This window comes from Fundulus heteroclitus, chromosome 20 (assembly GCF_011125445.2).
Source record: "Fundulus heteroclitus isolate FHET01 chromosome 20, MU-UCD_Fhet_4.1, whole genome shotgun sequence".
Classification (NCBI taxonomy): Eukaryota; Metazoa; Chordata; class Actinopteri; order Cyprinodontiformes; family Fundulidae; genus Fundulus; species Fundulus heteroclitus.
This window is the reverse complement of record NC_046380.1, coordinates 9262027-9284903: the sequence shown is the minus strand read 5'-3', so window position 1 is coordinate 9284903 and position 22877 is coordinate 9262027. Positions and strand designations below refer to the sequence as shown.

Sequence of the window (22877 nt, the reverse complement as noted above, 5' to 3'; positions counted from 1 at the left end):
CAATGTCCCATAGGAAGAGAAAACATAATCAAACATGTGCCCAGTGAGATTAACATAGATCTAAAACAATCGCTCTACCTCATCTGGGTCTGTCTGATCATTATACCTTGTTTTTAACACCATCATACAAGCCTCTTGTCCCTTTAGGAACATTTGGATGGGGTCTGAGAGCATCTGAGCAGCTACAGACTTGCTATAGTGGCACTAACTGGTATGTGTTTAGGGAGTACCACACTGACACTTATACATCATATGTGCGGTTTTGCTTTAAATAAATGCTGTATGGGGAATGGGACCATAATGAGACAAATCTGTGTGTTCACAAACAACAGACCATGGATGACCAAGGAAGTCAGTGTGCTACTGAAAGCACATGACGAGGCTTTTTTTGTCCTGGTGATGCCACATGCTACAGAAGAGCTCAATCAAACTTCAAATGGGGGATCAGAGAGGCTATTGACAGGAAATTGAGAACCCCTTTGACAACTTGGACCATCTGCCAAATGGCAGGGTATTTGTCGCATAATTAGCCAATGCAGTCAAGTTAGCCAGTTTCCAGCAGTGACCCCCTCTCTTGCAGAGCAGCTGAACCCCTGAAAACAGCCTCTATGAGGATCTGAGACCAAAGACGGCACCAACCACCAGACAGGCATTTCTTACCAGCAACCAAGGTTGCATCCTTTAACCTACAGACGTCATGCTTACACTCAAGAAGATCAATACCTGAATAGTGGCCGGACTCGTCAGTGTATATGGGATTCGAGGACTGAGCAGGACCTCATCTGGACATCAAACACCAGCTCACTGATAAAAAAAGTGCAACAACGACTGAACTTCCTCAGAACACTCAGTAGTTTTGGACAGTCACAACATCTCTTAGTCCCCTTCTACCACTGTTCCATTGAGTGTTTTGACCTTTGGGATCCTCATATCCTCATATGCTCTTTGCCATAATCCTCATGGTATAGGAACAGCTCACCAGCAAACCAAAAGTCTCTTTAACGAGTCATAAAGACTGTGGGACACATCATCGATACAAACCTGCTCACCATGTAGGACATTTACACCTCACAAGGCCTCTGGAACGACTCAAGCATCGCCAGGGACTGCAGACAAACTGTTTGATCTTCTCCCCTCTGGCAAGAAATATGGGTCCATTAAAGCACCAGCCACAAGACTGACTAAGATTTTATCTGAAAGCCATTGCCACATTGAAATGTGCAGTAACATGTGCATTAATGTAACATTGTGCAACAATCCTTCAATACTGCCCAGAACAGCTAGCACTGAGTAACTTAACACAGTGAATAAATTAACATTGTGTTGTAATATAGCATAACGTTTTGCAGGAAACTTAACATTGTGCACCAACTTGCTGCTGTGTGAGGCATGACTCAAAACCGCCATCACTCAACACTGTGGGTAAAATAACTTGGAACCGAAACAATGTGGCATCTGCTGGGTTTCCTTAGATAGAAAACTTTTAAACCAATTGTTCTGTGTACATTTTATTTTATTGATTTGGCCTAGAGATGACATGTAGTGTGAATTGGTGCTAAATAAATAAACTGAATTGAATTAAACTTTGGATGTATTTATGGAGAGGGTGGGATTCTCTGAGACTGTACAATGTGGTAAAATTCCTTTACCTTATGGAACGGTACTTTTATATTGTCTTTTTCTTCCTACCTGGGCACTAGTTGTGTCACAAACCTGTATCTCGTTGTGTAGGCTCTATCGACACAGTAATAGTCAAGGAATCTCATCGTATCGATATATAGAACTTCCTTCACTGTGGATGATGACACTCTCATGTCAGCTTAGCAAACATCGTCACTAGAACTTTTGCTTTTGTTTTGAGGTTGATGTGCATATTTCACACTAAAACTTGTTTATCTTTGGTACAGTGCAAAATAACTTGTTTTCTATCTCATCTATACAATGGAAAGACCTTCCCATGATGTATTTGCATGTTGCGATGTGGACCCTTCAGACATCTGGAAATTGTAACAAAGGGGTCCATGATTCTCTTGATATATTGGCCGATTACCTCTAGTTCCCAATGACATCACACAAGGAAGCACAGTTTGACCCGTGCTTTAAAAATATCGACAAGTGTGCCTAAAATTACCTAAAATGTAGTAAATTAATAAATTAGATGTTTTAAAAAGCCTAAAAATAATTACCTAAGCTTTCTCAAATCCTTTAAACACATAGTTAGGTTTAATATGTGAAGCTATGACTTAAAACGTGACCCAAAAGAAGAAACTTGTTTAAAATGAGGGTTATTTTCAAATGTTTTTAAACAATGGCTTTTGGGTTGATATGAAGACATTTTGGCAGTTAAATAGATAAAAAAAAATAGGGAACGATAAGTGTTGCGCTACAATTCCGAGCAGTCCCAGAAAGGACGTGGAAGTGTGGATGGTGCCATCTGCCCTGTGTCGTCGTAGAGTTCTCACTGACTGGTAAATAATTTGTGACAAACTTGAATGATTGATTTCTATACTGGTTAATGAGGCATGGGTAACATGTCGAATTGCAACAGATGTGTTCATTAAAAAGCAAGAGGACTCATGTTGATGATACAAAGTGAACAGCATGTGACCAAATGCATGCTGGTAAATCTATGTTGTAATGTTGGGCTAATATAGTGGTGTTTAAAATTGTCTAGAATCAACAGAGTGATCCACATTCATTAATGGCATTAAAATTAAGCGAAATATGGTTGCCTCCGATTCAAGCCCGTTTGCTATTAAAATTAGACATGCCACTCTGACTATATTTAGAGGAAAGTTCCATCTTTGCAGGCAATGTTTTATTTGTAATTAAGTAACATAAAAGCAGAGACACCTCATTTTTAGGAATGACTGAGTGGATGTTAAACCTAATGAATGCAGGCTTTGTGTTGAACAACATCTGGCAGATTTCCAAAGATAATGCTTTTGTTCTCTTATGTGACTACAGGTGATAATGCTCCACTTCCCAATGAATACAAAAGGCCCTGCGTGTGTAAAGGTAGACAAAACACAAAAGAATCAGCCATCGGAATCCTAATCATCACCTCGGATGATTAAAATCCTCCTTTCAAAACCCGACCTACGCCTACAGTAATAAAGCCTTGTCTTTTCCACCACAGTAGTAGAGCGGTTGTAAACAATATGTCAGAACTCTGGAGACGATTAGAGCTCAGAAGATGCTTCAGGCACGTCTGACAAAGGTGCTCAATATGGCAAGCTGTCATTTCCAGCATTTTATTCTCACCATTTATTTGGAAGCATGCACGGACGGGTGGATGGAGCTTTGGGTGCATCGGCACATTTTACAGCAAATGAGAGCTTTAGAAGGATGATAGTAACCCCACCCCCCCCACCCACCCCCACTCAGGCTACATGCAGCCACCCTGTAATGTTAGGACGACGGAAGAGCATATCTCAGACAATCTAAGCCTTCGAGCAGCAGACATGTGAGTCACATGCTGGAGGAGTGGGGACAATGGAGTGTCGCGGTGCACAACTATCTGAACATATGTCCATGAAATAGCTCAGCTAAGACAGCGTTCAAGAAAACAATAGGAGGACCAGCTCCCTCCCACTTGTGAACTGCGTAACACCCACTCGGGAGAAATGTCGACCTGCAGCAGAAGCAGGTGCCGTGTTGCTGTATCAAAGGGGGGCGTGGTGCTGGGGAAGGAGACGCTGTAGCATGATGAGGTCCTCCGGCTCACAGAATGACACCCAAACCTACTTTTGGGGGCTCCGCCGTACTTACCTAACATCTGACTGAAAAGCAGCTGCTCCAGGTCTCCCAGAACGGTCACCACCAGCTCCGGGTCCACCTTCAGGAAGGGCTTATCCCCCCCTTCCTCGCCCTGGCCCTTGGAGCCGGATTCTCCTCCTGCCCCGGCTCCGGCTTTCTTTGGGATGGCCTTTGCTTTGCTGGAGAGGATTTCATCGTCTGACTTTCCGTCCTCCGGTGCCTTGCCCAAAGGCTTCACCTCAGCGAAAGGACCACGAGGTATGCGGCTCTGCTTGCTGAGGGCAGAGGGAGCAGCCAGGGCGCTGAAGGGTTTGGGTTTTCCCTGGAACAGTGAATGTTCAGATTTGGACAGGTTGCGAGAAAGGGGGGCACCCCCGCCGGCACTGCTGCCACCCCCTGTGGCTTTTGGCTTGCTGGTTTTGGTCTGCCCCGCTCCAGGCTTGGCCATGTCATCGCACCACTTTGGCTCATATAGGTGCAGCTTCTTCTCGGCGTCAGTGAGGACGGCCAGGTTCGTCATTGACCTCTGCTTGCGAAGATTGGAGGGCACCGGTATCCTGCCCTCAGAACTGCCTGCCCGATAAACCTTCAGCTCCCCACGCTGTGCGCTCTGGGGCACTCCAGACTTGGCCCTCTTAGCTGCCATGCCCACTCCTTTGCCATCTGCCTGGCCGTACGCCTTGGTGCTGTCCGTCCTCTCCATCTTCCGATCTCCTCCTTTGCCTTTCACACTATTTCCAAGCGAGCCTCCTGCGCGAGACCATCATCAAAATGCATCAGGAGGGAGAAAACGGTCTTCCTCAGTCAAACTCTTCTCCTTGTGAGGAATCATGCATGTAAATCTCCCCCCCACCCCTCCTCAAAGTCAATCCTGCTGCTTTCTTTTCCTTCCCTCTGTCTCCTTCTATCTCCCTCTTTCTTCCCTGACAGGCTGCTGCAGCTGCTGCAGTTGCAGTGCTGCCCAGGCGCTCCCTTTCTCTCCTTCTCCTCTTGTCCTCCTCTCCACCGTTTTTTCCACTCTCCTCCCTCCTGCACGCCCTCCTGCTGCTGAGCCGCGCAGCAGCAGAATGACAGCGGAGGCAAACGCAACAGCACTCCCTCCTCCTCCGTGCGCTTCGCTGTCTCCTGTTCGCCTCCGCCTTCCCTTCCATCCTCCTTCCGCCCGTCCCTTTTTTTCCCCCCCTTTGCTTTAAAGACGCTTCGCCGTCTCTCAGCAGAACAAGTTAAATGCAAGTCAACAATAAGGGAATGGATTTGTAACACGGGCAGGCATTTATCCTCTGACGCGTCCCGTTTCCCCACCATTTCCTGCGATTCCTTTGTTCTTCCCCCTCCCCCCATTCACCTCTAGGGTTCACTGTTCAATACCTCTGCTGAATGATTCCGGTTGGCGGTGTTATTAATTAGCAACGCTGCACAGATTCGGACGCACAGCTACAACATATAGCACATATTGTAATCACTGCCATCGTTCGGCACAATGCAACAACTGGAGCATCCAGATTATCTCTTGATCCTGTCTGAGCTGCATTATGATATCTATTCCAGAATTCCAAGCAGATAAATCATTTGCTGACCAATTCTGCAGTGTTTTCCAGCTGTTTTTTATATAAACACAGGCAATGAAAGATTATGTATGTAAAAAAAAAAAAAAAAAAAAAAAGACTGCAGCTAGCCAAACAAAAAGGACCTCACCAGGCTGCCAGCGTAAGCAAGTCACATCCCCAAAACCACACTTTGGAACAACCTTCAAGTCACTTTTAAATGCATCTAGGCACAGACACACACTTAAAACAGTATGATATATTTAAACAAATCCAGCTGTTAAAGCAAGGAATTATTTGCTTTATCCTTGTCTGATGATCTTTTAAAGATATTCCACACAGTGTCCCACAGGAAGAATTGAGGGGGGCTCTGCCGCATTCAAATGCAAGGCTGCACCATGGAAACCACCCTCTCCTGTAGCCTGCTTGCCATCTGCACTAGACTTCAGGGCTCAAGGACCAATCATGAAGTCCTATTTACCATTTCCACAGACTACTGTGACACAACCCACATGTCTGCGTAGGATCGTCCTAGGAAACTTAAAAAAAAAAAAGTTCCTAAATTCAGTAGCATGCTAAACTATCCTACATGTTGCTAATCTATGTGACTTAATGGACTTGTTAGCAGCTATGTCCAGAGGGGAGCTTTGCAATGCTCACAATCGGTTTCAACACACTCCGCTGCCCTCTTTATGTGAGTTTTAAGGTACCTGGGGTGACTTAGGCTCCACTAACTTTGTGATCTGGCAATCAGTGTGTGTGCAAACAATGTCAGGACTTATTCCTCATCATCACGAGTTCGCTCTCCAGCTGACTCAAGAACACCAGTGATGACCTTACATTCATTCAAGTGGTGAATAAGCGATTTGTTTCAGGGGGTGGGAATTTCGAAATGCATTGCAGCAAAACTAATTCATCCAGTTTTTTTAGGCATTTAGTACATCGGACAAAAAAAAAGTTTATATACTTTTTTTTTTCATAAATGGCAAAAGTCAAATAGTTTTTTATTCAATTTGGTTTAAACTAACCACTTTTCTTAATAAAATCACACAATATACACCATTCAGTAGTAGTAGGTTTAGTAGCAGTACAAGTAAGTCAACATTTCTATCAGTATGACCACTCAGCCATGATGGATTACTAAAATGTTGCTACGAATACTGGAAATAGACAATTAAACACCAGTTCTAACATTTCTTTAGGAAAACAGAACACGCACACACCACTAATTTCATAAAATATGACACATACTCTAATTTTCATCAGTGTAACCAGGTCAGGTAAGGACAAAATACAAGTAAAACAAAACTACACATGCAATGGTCAAACATTCAAATAGGGCTTCCACCTCAATCTGGTATAGCAGGCACAAAAAACTGGTTTCATGCTCATCCTTGGTAATTGTTATTTTGAGGATCTAATTTAGCATAAGGCGTAGAATGTTGTCCTTACTCAGTAAAAATGAGAACTCTCAGTTGTGGCCAAGCCTCTGGAGGGTAGGGTGGAGTTGAAATTTTCCCTTTCTCTCAAAATTGGGTTTGATTTATGTTCTCCAGCTGGCCATCCGTGTGACTCTGGAGAATCTGTGCGTGTCCACACACACACACACACACACACACACACACACACACACACACACACACACACACACACACACACACACACACACACACACACACACACAGCTGTTCTTTCCCTGGACAGCAGATGTGATTTTTTTTTTGGTGGGGGGGTTCTCAGCTGCTATGATGCAAATGAACTCAGTAACATTAGGGAGACCTCCACGTGTGCTTTAAAGGGGGAAAACCGCAAAAAAAGAAAACGTAAATGTGCTCTTAGTTACACAGCATGGAAGCCTCAGGCAGAAGACCGTTGCAAATTGACTCTGCAGGAAGGCAAGAAGACGACGCATGTCTCTAAATGTGTGTGTTTAATATAATCTAAACTACTACATGATTACAAAGGACAGGATCCGTTCTGGATTATGTTTAAATTGGGCAGTAAGAAAATAAACTCTTTTTAGGCTTTATATCGACTTTATTAAAATGGAAGGTAACTCACTGGTGATTGTTTTTTGTTTTTACTCATTCATTAACTCTTGATTCAAGGGATTTTCCCTTTTTCCCCACTTAAATATCATCCATCAAAGTTCTCTGAACTGGCATTAACAAGCTGAATCCTAGTATTGATTAAGCGGTGAATTTTAAGTGCTTTATAAATTGGTTATAATTGATCACGAGTGGAGTCAAGTTTCATTTAACCAAGGATCTATTTTTACTGTGATGCTGTTTATCACACAGTCCCTGTTAGTGGATTTAAAGGTTTTACTTGGGAATGCTGCTGTAGTGTTTTAAATGAGACATTTGCAAAATCCTTGTTAGCCCTTAAATACGTTTGTCGTGTACTTGGAGTCCGTAGAAGTGGGAGTGCAGAAAAGTTGAATGTAGCTAAACGAAGCCACAAACCTCTGGCTAACCAATTCTGCAAATCCACTGTGTTTATTTTTCACTGTGATTTTGTAGTCCAAGCTCAAGGATGCTAAAGCTACGCGTCGATAAGTCATGGGTGTATTAACCGACACAACCACAACACTGTCCTCCAGCATACTGTAAAGATGGCCGAACAGGGAGGAGTGGACCGCTCTGTGACCTGGTGGGAGTCGGGATGTGAAGTGCCACATCTGCATTAAAGAGACAGCACCAAAACGAGTTGCCCTCAGACGTACATCAGGGCTGGGGTGTATATATTTTGCTTGTTTTTGCTGCAATACAATTTTAGATTTTTATCTGTAAAAAGTGTCCATGCGATCAGTATTTGTTTTTTAAGTCAAAACTATGGCACCAATATTAACTTGAATTTCGGGGAAAAAAAGTTGAAAGACAATTTCATTGAAGACTATTGTGTTATATGTTATACCTTTTTACCTTTATCTCCCAAAAAAATAATTTACATTGCATGTTGCATCAGGAACAAGAAGCAAAAGTAAAAGTCTGAGATTACTTAAAGAAGCAATAAGCAAAATTTCAATATTTTAGCAAAAAATAATGATGTGAAGAACCAAAGGTAATATCTCAGATGGACTATGGTATGACGTCACACCGCAGCGTTGTTCTCCAATCTCTTGATTACATAGCCGGTCCGGACTGAACAGCTGCCACTCAGGGTTTAGCGCCTCCCTGCCCTAAAATACCACCGTCAGAGCAGCGCAGCGCTGGAGCAAAATGGCGGAGAGCTCCCAAGCAAATCAAAATGTTCTCCTGCTAGCAGCAGTTACGTACTTCTTTACTAGAAATGTTCCTCCGAAAGGTGAGGCTGTTTTGCTACGTTTTTTCCTTCACCAATAAGCGCTCTGGTAAGGAGCGGTAACACGGTGAGGTCTGACACGGTTAGAGCGGTCCGATGTGCTTTGGCTGAAGATGTTTGACCTTCTGTGCATGCGAAATGCAGAGCAGTTAACACCCGCAGTCTGAACGCACCATCTTGTTTTGGTCTACAGGCAGTGATCAAGCGCCGCCTAGTGGAGAAATGTCACTTATGGTCTTTTAAAAATAAATTAAAACTCTGAACATGAATAAGATAATTTACCCTGCTAGCAATATAGACAGCATTTCAAAACATTGCAGGTAAGTTTGTTTAATATTTTCATCGTTCCAATATAAAACAGCTAAGGTAAATACTGTTCTGTTCAATGCAATGTATTCATTTATAACATCAGCCTTCACATTCTTTAGTAAATTTCCCTTGAAGTTTTCAAAAAGCATGTCATTTTGACCAAACAATATTAACTTCTTTTTCGAAGCAAGATATTCTTTCCGTGAAAATTTACATTCTTGGAAATTCAAGGTTTTTGCCTAACAGCAACGTTACAACTGTTTACTCTTTGAGAGTAGTTCAGCAATTAGATTTATTTTTATAAATCCTTTAATAAAAAAACAAAATGCCAAAGCCACATTGAAACGTTGTTTTAACAGGTCACATGATGATTAATCTGTTGCAATAACCTCTACAACATATCCAGGGGAATTAGTGAGCTCGCTGGAATGCAACCAGCCTAAGGGATTAGAATTCAAAAGTGTTTTTTCCCCCCCTTCTGTCAACACTTTCTTTATTCACTATGTGAAAGTAAAGTTAACAGAAATTACAGCAAAGTTAAATCAAAAAAATAAAAAGTGATTAACTAGATAGCAACAATTAAAGTGCACTGATAAATTATTAATAATTTCCAAGATGTATTTCATCTTTCAACCACTTCACAGTTGGCACCAGACTGATGGTTAACGAAGAAACAAAAGGCCTTCTCAAGTGTCAAAAAAGCCTCTTAGTCCCAGACAGGGAATCCGATCTGCCCATCAAAATAGTCAGTCTCTCAGCCTCTAAGCTGCCCATCCTCTTCGAAAGACAGCTCATTTGTTGGTCTGCTCTCTCCCAGAGGAGACTGGCTGTAGGGTCTCGTCCCTCAGTCATTAGGATAATTAAGATGTCTGCTGGAGGGTTTCACGATCCTCGGTGCAAAGAGGTGAGGTCATCAGGAACGATTATTATACCAGACATGGCAGAAAAATTTATCTGATTTGAATTTGTTCTTTACTACTACAGACTAGCTACAGTTATTTGTAACAGTGATTAAAAAGAGAATTTAGTCAATGTGCATAATTAGATAACATAGTAAAAAGAAAAAAGATATTGTTTATTAGGATATTTTATGCATTGCATGCTGTCCTACTTTTAACAAATACTGCAGGCTTTATGTAGTTCTACTGATAGAGAAAAATTCAAACAAAATCCACCAGAGCAAAGCTGCTGCATACACAACATTTTGCCCCTGGAGCACCCAAAAACACATGGTAAAATGCTATTTGTGCATATTTGTTAAGTGGCCCAATCATACCCAATTAAAATAAATATTAACTACTGGCCACAGGTATAAATTACACAAGTGTAGTTGGATCCAGCACTTTTGAACACTGTTGCACTTAGAGTTCTTTTAGCTAAATTCCAAATCCCTTTACAAACTTGCTCAAAAACCTATCACCCAACTCTACAGAAGATGGATTTTACAGCACGCGTTCTGGTGGAATTACTCATTGGTAGAAAGTCCTGCAGAGATTCATCAGTACAGTAGAGAGGGTCATTGGTTCTGACCTTACTTTTATGGACTATATACATTAATACTAATACATAAACTATAGCTTGAAACACTGCAATCCTGTCAGTATCAGCAGTCGAATAACCACCATTTTCCCTTCCAACCAAGTTACTAGTTGCATTGCTGTTCATAAAATATTTTATTGTGGCATTTACATAACCTTAACCTGTGAATATTTTTATTATTTAGACTGGGTGGTTTGTTGAAGTTGTGCACATTGGTTGATTTAGAACAGTGTTCTTCACTTCCGGTCCTTGAGGGCAAGTGTCCTAAAACTTTAATTTGTTACTCTGCTTCAACACACCTGAGTCAAATAATCAGGTAATCGGCAAAAAAGTTGGCTCCAACCGAATAGCCTTAATTATAGCTCCTAGCTCCTGTTCCTAGCTCCTGTTCCTTGACCTTTCCTGGGGTCAACAGTACAAACTCTATCATGGGAAGGAAAGAAATTTTGGACTGCTGTGCTGAATTCGGACAGCCTTTAACTCTGTTGTCATCACGTGACGGAAACACACATTGATGATCCTAGCAAAACTAGCCGTGGGAGGAAGCATACAGGCTACTTTTCCTACCTCCTTCCTTACTGACTGCACTATTCAGACAGAACTTACCATGGTGACCGCTGCCGCCCCTGCGCTTTGGCTAAAGAGTCCTTGCTCTATAAATGTGTTCGGATTAAGCCCACAACTGCATATTAAGGAGGTAATTAAGCCATTCCATTCAGGTGTGTTGGACCAGGGACATGCTGAGGACCAGAATTGGGGATCACTGATATAGAGCTTTAAAATTGTATCATTGTTGATTGATCTCATATTAACAGCAAATTATTTCAGATTTTGTAAGTGGTAATGTAAACAATGTAAAATACCAAATTAGTCCTGTGGTAAAATCGTTTTCTCTTGAGTCTCTCACCTTAGATCAAATCCTTTATTTACAGTTGTCATCCTTTCTGCCTGTCATCTGTTGTTTCTGGCTCCTTACTACTCTCGGCGCTGGTCCACTCTGTTAATTAGGGTGAGCAGGTTCACCGGTTTTCACTCCTCATTACCTCCACTCATCTCACCTGTTGCTACGCCTTTAAGTACCTGCCTCCTACAGCCGCGAGTTGCCAGATTGTCTTCAAGCCTAGTGTGAGTTGCTGTCTAGTGTTTAGTGCGTATCGCCTGTTCTGACCAGTGTTTCCTTGTTTGTTGGATTCCTTGTTTTGCTTTCCCCTGGATGGATACCTCTGCTGCTCTCTGATACGACCTTGGACTGTTGTTGACCACTTTTGCCTGCCTTGCCTCTGGATCTGTCTGCCATTTTACCTCCTGCCTTTTCCGTGCTTGACCCAATTAGACCCTCGGACCTGCTCTCTGTCTCCAGCGCCGTCTGCCATCAACTCCTGCCATATTCAGCCTGCTGTCAGCACAAACTGTTCCCTGCTTCACACTAGACACAGGTTTTGTTTTATTTTGTATAAATCACATTTTTTAAGCACAGTGTCTGACTTAATTACAGGGTTCTCTGATTCACAGAGCATTACAACAGTAGGGCTTTAATCACGTACCTCATGCAAATTAAACATACTTGATTAAAATTGTCTCTGTTCCTTCTGTTAACGGTGATTTGAATGAATCTAAAATATAGACCAAGCTAAATACAAACTGAATTTGCAAGAAGGTTAATTGTGTGAAGTGCAGAGTTGAAGCGAGCTTCAGGTTAAACACCAAATTCAGCTTTCAAGTTTTCTTTCCCTTTCACTGCTCTGACAATAAAGTAACCTCAACATTAGAGACGTAAGAGAAAAAGAAAAACTGTTTCATTTAGACTGCTCTGTGGTTGGAGGTACGTGACATTTACTAGGCATAAGCAGTGGAGTATTTCGGGAAATCCTGATGCACAAAACGGGCAGCACATGCCGTATGAAGCTGTGACTGTCTGAGGTGAATTTTTGAGGAAAAACTGCAGCGTTGAACAGTCAGCAGTCTGCCTTGTAAAAATTTGGGTGTTACAGGATGCAATAAAAGACAAATGGAACAACTTTGTTCTGCATAACCAACTGGCCGACCTGAGTGAAGTTTGTAAAAGAAGTTTGTTTTCATGAGCTTTTATGAACTTCTTTGGGATGAGTGCAATAATGAGAAAAAAGTATTCTGTGCATAATATTTATAACATACTATACACCGCCTCAACAGACTCATTTCCCCTGGACATTTTCACATTCTATTACATAGCCTCAATAAATGCAGAAGCACATTCACTACAATTACAGCTGCAAGTATTTTTAAATATGGCCCTACCTGCTTTGCAGCAATTTCTAAGTCTTTCCACAGATTCTTAATTGAGTTTTGGTCTGTACTTTAACTGGGTAGCGTACTTTATGCTTTGATCTAAACCAGCCTGTAAAGCCCTAGCAGAAAGTTTAGGCTAATTTTCCTTCTGGAAAGTAAATTTCTGCCAAATAGTAAGTATTTTGTGGTGTCTTTGGTTGTCTTTTTGTATTTAGCTCCATCTTCCAATCAGCATTGTTGTCCCTATTGAAGAAAAGCTTCCCCATTGAAATTCAAGAGGTACGTGTACTACTTGAAGACATAAAGCATTTTATTTTTTAAATCCAGAGACACTCTTTATCTGCAGGTCTACATAAGTTTTTTCTTGTTTATCACACCTAATCGCAGATAATCATGTTTTGCCTTGCTATTTCTTTTCATTGAACCGAGAAAAACAACAGGGAAATACAGGATGTAACAATAACATTAAGACACATCATATGATGTTCTTCAATTGGATTTTTTAAATAAGAGGAAAACTCACAGAAAAGCAAAAATATTCTAGATACCGCCCTATAGCTTCAGGCAAGCCAGATAGTCCCAAATGATGAGAATGAAAGACGTAACGCTGCTGACTCACCTAAATCATCACAGCAGACCTCCATGGAATCAGAGGAACAGTCGCTCAGATCATCCAGGGTAGCATCTGCATCTTCACCGACCTGAAACCTACAGTCAAACACAAGAGCAGTTCAATAAAAGTATAAAATAATGAGAAAAAAATTGATTTAAAGGCCACAGAAGAGATAGTATCAGTGAAGATTTTCATTATTTCTGGTCATTAAATTAATTATCTGCCTATCATCCCCACTTAAAAAGTTGAAATACTGCCCTCACCTGAACGTAAAAGGAGCAACAGCAGCCGTGTTGATCTTTCCTGGCTCACTCCCTCTTCGTTTCATGTTAAACTTCTGGTAAGAATCCCTTGATTTGTTGCCAAGCGAATCCCCCACAAAGCCCCCCATGTCCTTGTTTGAGATGTTCCTCACTTCTCTATGGAAGTGCTCCAGTCGAGCAGAAGAAGGACGTGGTTTTTCATTCCCATTTGTTCCTTTTGCATAAAGAATGCGCCCTCTTTCTTGGCCTGAGTGAAAATCAGCTGAGAGCTTTGGAAAAGTTTCCCCCTCTCGTGCATTGTCCAGACTCCTTAGACGGCTTTTTCCAAAGGTCCAGTTCTTGTTGGTGTTTCTCCTTAACTGTAGGTCTCTCAGAGCCTTATGTGTCAGGGCACTGCTTTGGAGGTCCAACGTGTCTTTGGAACGAGGAACGTCCCTCTTTGGTATCTGAGGGCTGCTGTATGCCGAACACGTCCCATTGGTTCGCTCTGTAGCAGCTGGGCCTCTATTAGAACACATGCCAGTCTTTTGTCGCAGTAGGTTTGCTTTTAAAGCTTTACCTCTCACCACGTCTGCAGGACCTGAGGAAGCGGATGATGAAAAATAGGCAGGTTGTTGTCTGGCAGTGAGCTGATGCTGCACTGCGGGAATGGGGAGGCCGCTGTACTGCTTGGAATCCATCTTTGGCAGATGCATCATAGTTTGACGTAAAGGCAGACCCGAACTGACGGCTGCATCACTCTGGCTCTGGGATAGAACTTTGATGTTGGTGCCATTGTTCATGGTTAGTGGGAGTCACTGCGTCACCTGGGTGAAATTATAAAAAAGATTAAATTAAATTGACATGGTCAGGATCAACAAAAAGTGCATGATGCAAACAACAGCTGTAACGCTAAATTTAATCAACAAAAAAAACGATCCTATCTTATGACATTAAAACAGGCAACAGAAATCTACTGCCTAAAATCTTAAAATATCTCCCCATGGTTCATTATTCATGCTGTTGGCATCCATTAGCATTTAAAGTGGAAGTAGGTCAAGGCTGTATTCCCCTCTTGTGGCAGCTGAAGGATGTCACAGCTTTACGCAACAGAAACTTTAGTCTTAAGTAAATCTAATGCAAAGACTATTTTACTATACTGTAATATCTTTGTCAAAGATGCTACCTGCAGCAATGTTGTAGAGAACAAAAATAACAGCTGAAATCAAATCTCCACTTAGTTTTACAGTTTATTTATAGGCTAGAATTAGCACTGTAGCACAGCCAGCCCTCGCAAGAAGTTAGAAAAGATGCAGTTTAAATCTACAGTCATAAATCATTGCTTCCAAAGAACCATATTTTTCAGACTATGAGTCGCTCCAGAATATAAATTGAATCAGTCAAAAAGAGTCAGAAAGAGGAAAAAACACATATTTAAGTCGCACCAAACTATGAGTCGCAATTATTTCAAAATGTATTTCACACATTCCAAACTAAAAACTGACATTTAATCTGGTAAGGCAACTTATTCAATGACACAGCTGCATTCACAATCAACTGAATACTATGGAACATGTCTGGGAGATTGAATGGGGTAAATCAGTATAACAAGCCACCAGCTCCAACCTGGAAAGTTCTTCTCTGCTTATTTCAGTGCAGCGGTCCATTATGCTGAAAGTTGTCAAAATGACTCTGAAATTAGACCACGAGCGTAGCGGTGCTACATTCTAAGCTAACAATACGATACGGATGTTTGAGAGCAACATAAAGCGGACAACAGACCTGGAAGCTACAGCTATCTGCTATTAGCTTCACGGACAGCCCAATAACAGGGTTCTGTCTCCGCCTGAGTTTTCCTTTCGAGCTGCACCACATAACGCTCTGCTGCGTGAATGCTGACTGAAACAGTGAACAACATACATCTTATGTCTTTATTGTATATAAGTTAAAGTTTCAATACATTTTAAGTGGTAGAGGAGCGGCATATATTTTTCACAAGCCTAGTGTACCTTCTTGTGGCTGTAGACGTAGTGTAATGTAATGTTTACCACTCGGTTAATGTTGGTCATTATGATTTACCACTTAAAATGTATACATAAGCCACACCTACCTAAGTCGCAGGATCAGCCAAACTATGAAAACAGTGTACTTGTAGTCCAAAAATATAATTAATAACTTACGGGAATGTTCAAGGATTGTCAGTTAGTGTTTGACATGTGTCAAGCCTCTAAACAGTTATTCTAGTGTTGTTCAGTTTGCTCAGCAGGGTTGTGACCTGCCTCTTTTGCAGATTGATTACCAACAGGAGCAAAGACTCCTATGCGGTCAGTTATATGAAAAGCAAAGATACATCATTTAAATCCGAATGAAGTATATCTTCAAAAAAATCCTATTGCAATGACCTTCTTGATAGCCTGTCAATGCTAAAGTTGACCGATTGTTTTCTACAGGAACGATCTCTGCATCAGCAGAGCATTTCAAATATTACTGCTGCTCTGCTGACTATTTTTATTTTTTTTAAGAATACATTTTAAATAAAATATCTAAATACCAACTGGCTAAAAACAGAATTGGCCACTTTTAAACACCGCTTTGTGGTTGTTGCCAAAACATAATGGCTCAATTCTAAAATATTTTAGCCCTATATTTCTCCAAAATACTCAATAAATTCCCTGTCAGTAGAGGAAATACCACAAGAACAAATCCAAACAAATCCAAGATATATTTTAGTCTACCAATCTTGGAGTCTTGGTAATATTTACTTCTTAGATGCTCTTCAGGCATTAGTATTAAATAACTGGGGGATTGTATAAAGCAATGGAGCTGTGGGACCGCTAAGGCTCTCCCCATTATTTCTGTAATGGAGAGGTGCTACCTACTGCTCCAAACGGTGTTGGCATGGCCTGAAAGGAGCAGTTCCCCCTGCTGCACATGCCAAGTGGTGTCAGTCCGCCACCAGCCTTCACAGCACGTTTCGCACTGGAGATATGGACATAGGACTAATACCACATTAGGCAAAGCTGTTGAAACATATGCCATCTTTTCAGATAAATAATAGTGCTTTGATTGATTTATGTCTAGACTTTAACCTTTAGGTTCAAAGAAAAACTCATTTAAAATTGTTATACTCTAAAGGGGTTTATTTAATCTTAATTTAATTCAGTTTGTTTTCTTATTGCTATGCAACAATTCCAATTAGAAGAAATGCAATTAAAGATCAAATAAATGTCAACCAACTCACTTTTCTTAGTTTAGGAATTTGAAATGGTGGCTAGTCTGGAATCTGGACCTTTAAGCCTTTTTTAATGTTGTAACTCACATGTGATATAATATTCCTTTACCATTGTCTGCTCTCAGCTCTTTCACACCCTTACACTAGCATTCACTTAATTGGTCATGTGGTTAGAAACTGTCGCTGTGAAGCAGACATCCTGGAATGTGCAGCTGTTTCGCTGCATTTAGTGCAGCATAAATCCTAAGTGAAAGCGTGCTGTTTTCGCACAGTAAATAGCATAAACGGATGTCTAACCAGCCTCCCAGTTATAGCTCTGCACACTAGTGCGAGTGGTAAGGATCCCCAGAGGGTTGAATACTTATTCTAGCTCCCTGGGGATCCTGCACCCCGTCATGTTTTTTGAGCTTTTTGTATTATTTATCTGTAGATCCCTGTTTGTGTCATTAGTTTAATTTTCTGTTCAGAATTTATGTTTATAGTGTGTTTTTGTATCTGTGAGATTTGATTCCTGTTTTAGTCATCTTATGCTCGTCATGATTTCAGCAGTTGTGTTAGGTCTGTATTTTCTACCTGTGCTTCCTTAGTTTAGTTAAGAAAGAAAGAAAGAAAGAAAGCTTTATTTGTCATTGCATTTATACATTCCAATAAATTTTGTCTTCTACATTTAACCCATTCCATAGGGGGAGCTATGGGCAGCTGCTATAGCACCCAGGGAGGAATCTGGGGTAAAGGGTCTTGCTCAGGGACTCATAGTGGTAGTCTGTGGGGATCAAACCAGGTAGTTGCAACCTTCTCAGAGCGTAAGCGCTCTGCTCTAATCACAAGACCACCAGTAAGGATATAAGTTATTCTCTCATGTCTGGCCATTTCTCATGTTCCTTGTTAGATTCTCTTTTCTTTCTGCCTCAGTTCATCATCCTCTCTCCTTCAGCCTAATCACCTTTACTCATCTCACCTGTGTAATCTACTCCACCAGCTGCTCCTCCTCCATTTACATTGTTAGCTCAGCCATATCCACTTGTCAGGTCCTCCATCTAAAGCCAGCTTCACACTCACTACCTTCGCTCCATCCGTTCACTGCAAACTGTGCTGGACAGCAATCCAAACTGGATCAGTTCATGCAGCCAGATAGTGTGCCATAACGTATCAGCACACGGAAATCAATGAAAATGTCCATAGAGAAGAGAGCGTGCACTTTGTAGTTCATTTTTTTGGAAGGCTGGATGATGACTTGCATCATCCATGTGCGTTTTCCTCATGTCATGACGTAGGAGTTAAAGGGTGTCCGAATACAGCACAGCAGTCTGAAGCTCCTTTCATCCCCACGATAGGTTCTTACTGTAACCCCATGAAAGGTCAATGAACAGGAGGAGCAGGAGCTAGGAGCGAGTATCAAGGGTATATGGATGGAGCCAGGATCTATCTTACTGACAGATGTTGGAGGAGGGTCCTCTGTCACGCCGTTGCACCACTGTGCTGGTAGGAAATGCCCCATTGACTAAAAAGGCTTTTATGTTTGACGTAAAGGAGAACGCACGGATGACGGAGTATATGTGAATGAGGGGTAACTACTAAAGTTCTGGTTTCTTCTTTGCTGTGTTCCTGTTCCCTTTCATCCTGTAAGCTTTTTTTTTTAATTTTACCTGATAAGTCTTCACTTCAATAAGACTTCACTCAACAAGCGTCTTCCGAGCTCTTGTCTGTGCTTTGGTCCAAAGCCAACAATTCTGACAAGTAAATACTTTGGTTTTTAGTCAACTATAAGTTTTTTGCCAATTTAATAAATCTAAACTGAAGAATGTGCATTATATAAGAAAATGGATTGAATTTATATAGGGCTTTTCTAGTCATACAGACCACTCAAAGCATATTTACACTATACCATCATTCAGCCAATCGCACTTACATTCATACACCAATCAGTAGTTATAATATGCCATATTAATAATTGTGCAATATTTACTCCGGTATTTATTTTTACTTTTATGTTTGCCGCTTCTGATAAACCTTGTCCTTTAGATTATATCAGCTTTTTCCCAACTGCTGTAAACTGTGTGTAACTCTGACTGTGTCTTTGCTACTCTCACACCTGAATTTCCCCAAAAATAAATTTCTTATACGGAGAAAGTATTCTACACTTTGAATCACTGCCAGTATGCAACACTTTTACTGCTTTTTTCCCTCTCAGTTCCTATAATTTTATCCACTGAACCTATACTTTTTGTATGTTGCCTAGATTTGCTTCCGGAACCTTTGGATCGAAGTTTTGGCGGTTGACTTCTTTCAGTCGCTATTAGAGCATTCTTTTACACATCAGATATTAAAAGTGATCATCTTCACTCTGTGTTTTGTTCTGTTCTCTTCTACTAATCAGATAAATTGCATATTTCAATAATTTTCAGTTCAGAACAACCACAAACAAACAAAGTAAAATTCAGATTACTTCTCATGATCAGTAGCATTAATTCTGAAAATGAATGATGGTTAAAACATGGCAGCACACCCGCTAACTCGGAGTTATAATTTGATTATGGATAGTTTATTCTGCCGAGAGCTTTGGCAAAGAAAAAGAAAAAAAGATTGAAATTATTTTCCTCCTCCTACCTGGGTTAATAACGCTCCAACATCGGTCAGTATTCCATGCAGAGACAAACAGGAGGCAGAAGGATGGCGCAGTGCAGCCAACTGGCCTACAACAGCCAACCCACACTTAACTGTATCACACAGAGTACAGTAACACAATTTAGACCCGCATGGTGCCTTCCAGCGGGTGGGGGGGGGATCGATGCTGGGAGTGATGCTTCTAATGTTTCATCCAGTTTTTCCCCCCCTTTTCTTCCTGAAGCCATTCACACATTTCAGCCATTATGACCAGACAGATTATAGTGACTCATATTTCAGTCTGTCTGGTGACATCATGCATAGTTTTCCCTGTGGTGCTCATGGTTCTGTCACAGCTTGAATGCCACTGTTCATCTCCTTGTGTTCCTCTTACATACATTGAGAGCATGCAGCCGGGGCTACAAGGAGCCAAAAGTGCTCCATATTTCCTGAACGTATAATCCAGGCCCCTGGGGGAGTTAGACCAAAGATACTTTAAAGAACTGTGTCGCCCCATGATTCCCTTACTCTAGCAAAATGTCGCAGAGCTCTGCACAGCAGAAAGCTAAGCTAAAACCTTACAAAATCACTACATTTTTATTATTAACAATATGGCTCCTCCACCGCTGAAAATGTTTGCCATATTAACCTCTGAACAGGTGACCAGAGCAACAAGGGCCACATACCAGGGTCAGTCTGGCAAACCTAAAACTATAACTGAACGGAATAAATTCCTGAAATTTTGTTCCTTAAATCTTCTTTTGGAGATGCGTTCTTTAGGGTTTTGTATTCCAGTCTTCATCGGTTAGGGCCTTAGTTTGGGTTGAGGATTAGCCGACATCTTCATGGACACCTTATTGGATCCCTCAGCACAACAAAAGGAAAGATTTATGCTCAGATTTGAATTTTTAGGAGCTAATAATCTTAAATTTGTGATCATCTGATTAAATACCATCTTGAGTTTAAATGCAGTTTTCAATAATTTGTCCGCTCCGTTTTCTCTGTTTTCTCTTTTGCTTCTATTACTTTCAACGAGGTTGTAATCCACTGCTGCCTGAAATATCAATACTTGTAATTTCTTCTGTAAGATTTTATTTACAACTATAAAATCAAGTCAGTTTTTCAAAAGCTAAAAATATAATCTTTTTTATGTTTTAACCTGAATCCAAATATTATATTGTGTGGCGTCATCTTTTCATAGATTGTCATCTTACTGACTTTATTCACTGGCAAAGACTAATTTTTGCAAACGTTGAAAATCTTTCCTAGGACCAAAAGATAACTGAGCGGACTTGAAATAGAATAGAAATTGCCTTTATTTTAGATTATATCCAATCTGCTGGCTTAATGGCTTTAACGACCGCCCATTACTAAGGGGTGGACCTGTTTCGGTTGAATTTGCATGTTATCTAAGCCTTTACAAGGCCTTTGTTTGGCAGTAGTATAAAGCTTGCTACTCCACATTACTCCAGACTTTTTGAATTGAGAAAGCTTCCTGGAGAGGAAGCGAAACGTCTTCTACTACGGATAACAAGTCCAGTTGCTTTGTTTTTTTACTTGTTCTTGGAATGACCATGACCTGGATGACTGAGAATCTTTACCAGCAATATCCTTTATTGTCCCTCAGTGGGGATTGGTAGTTCTAGCTAAATGGAAACAAGCAGATTCACACTGAACGTGTATACCAGAACATTATGAACTTTAATTTCCTAAAAGTAAGACCGCAATGCTAGTCCTACAAGACTCCTGACCTTATTTTAAAATATAGCACCGAGTCCCAGATTCCTCCTTTTCCAAATCAGCTCATGTCCTGGCTTTGTCATAGAGGACTAACTCATGCAGGCAGGATTTTAAGATATAGCACACGCACCAGACTGATTAACAGCACACACACTCAGCTGGACCAATAAAGAGTGAAGGAAAGGACGGCTCTCTATTCATTTTGTGACAAATGATTCCAGTGGGGTGACAGCGCTTAAACTGCTGTCAATTTTGCTTTATAACATACCTTTCTTGAATTTATTGTTAATTGTTTTAACAGTTCAGATGAAAGAGGTACATTTTTTAAATCTTAAAAACACTACACCACTTTTCTTTTACTTATAAATTTCTAAACTGTCCTCAGTATTTTGCAGTTTGTTTGTTGCCGGCCAAGTATAGATTTCAGCCAGAGTTGTCCGGTCACATTGCCTCTCTGATGTCAATAATAGTCCCTCTTCCTCCCATCATACATGCTAACAAAATTACAGCACTCTGCTGCAGCACTTATCTGCAGTGTGTATCTGTTTACAACTGAAGGCACGCAGACTGTTAAACAATGTCTTGTTCTTCTAGTTAAAGATTAAAATAACATTAATAATTAACATTGTAGCTTTGTTTATTTTGTTCTTTTTTTTTTCCCTGGCATCCAGGATTAGGGTGGGCTTTTTTAAGAGTGGATTAATCTGCTGTCTGATTAAAGGGATTTAGCCTTTAACTATAAGTCACGTTAATTGATTAATGACATTAAGTAATGCCATAAAGTGATCAACAGTATGAGTCCTGTTAGCACTTTAAAAACTCCTCAGGGATAATTGGGCTGGAATAAGGTTATCCTAGAAGGAGCGAAATCCACACTGAACCTGATATTCATCACCAAAGTGTTAATGTGGCTTCTACTCGCAGCCAGCATCAGGAGGGAGACACTTCTGCTACGTGTAGCTGGCATAAATGTTGAGCATGTGTAGCTAATAATAAGGTATTATTTATCACCTTTATTTAAAAGGAACAATTAATATAACTTGAAACTAAGTTAGCCTGATTTGTCATGCAGGTAAATCCTTACGTTTTATCAACTGTGCAGTCATTTCTTTCCTGGATATTCTCGTCATCACTCTTCTCCGATTAATGCAGTTCAGTTGGACTTTCTCATCGCAGCCAAACATTGTTGGAGCTGATCACCTAAAATAACGTTGGAGCTTCTTTGCAGTACAAAGCTGTGTTGCTGGTCTGCTCTCCTGTCACACCTGGTCAGGATTAGCTGATCATCACGTGCTTCAAATCAACTAATTAACTCCCACCATGTTTTAAACACACTTCTTTTTTTTAATGATGTCATGCTCTGATTTTTTTTTTTACTTGACTGAATGATCTGAATGTAGATGACTCTCAGGATATATTGCATTTTGTTTAATTGAATCTGATCAGCTATCTTGACCTCTCATCCCTTGTATATACGGGTACATCTCAAACTATTAGAATCTTACATAAAAGTGCAGAAGTGCTTTTGCCAGTCATCTCAGAAAGTGACACTCACATATTATGCAGAATCATTACAAACAGAGCGATTTATTCCAAGCCTTTGTTTCTTGTCATTTTGATGACAATGGCTCACAGATAATGAAAACCCAAAATTCAGTGTTTCAGAAAATTAGAATACTGTGTTATTAGCTCGACGCGCACCACATTCACGCTGCTTCTTTCCT

The 22877-nt window shown here is 40.8% G+C and overlaps 1 protein-coding gene across 8 annotated transcripts in view; it reads right to left on the bottom strand.

Moving 5' to 3' along the window:
• The window catches only part of nav1b (neuron navigator 1b), a 94569-nt gene that overhangs the window by 61360 nt on the left and 10332 nt on the right, over nt 1-22877 (bottom strand). For 7 of the 8 annotated variants that reach the window (XM_036151306.1, XM_036151309.1, XM_036151311.1 and 4 more), the window contains exons 2-3: nt 13599-14404; nt 13342-13430 (exon numbers count right to left, since the gene is read on the bottom strand). In XM_036151306.1, the coding sequence (XP_036007199.1) occupies nt 13342-13430; nt 13599-14380 (871 nt within the window). In that variant the 5' untranslated portion in view covers nt 14381-14404. Of the gene's footprint in view, nt 1-3771; nt 4853-13341; nt 13431-13598; nt 14405-22877 lie in introns of those variants that run through there. The other variant, XM_036151312.1, reaches the window with a different exon arrangement.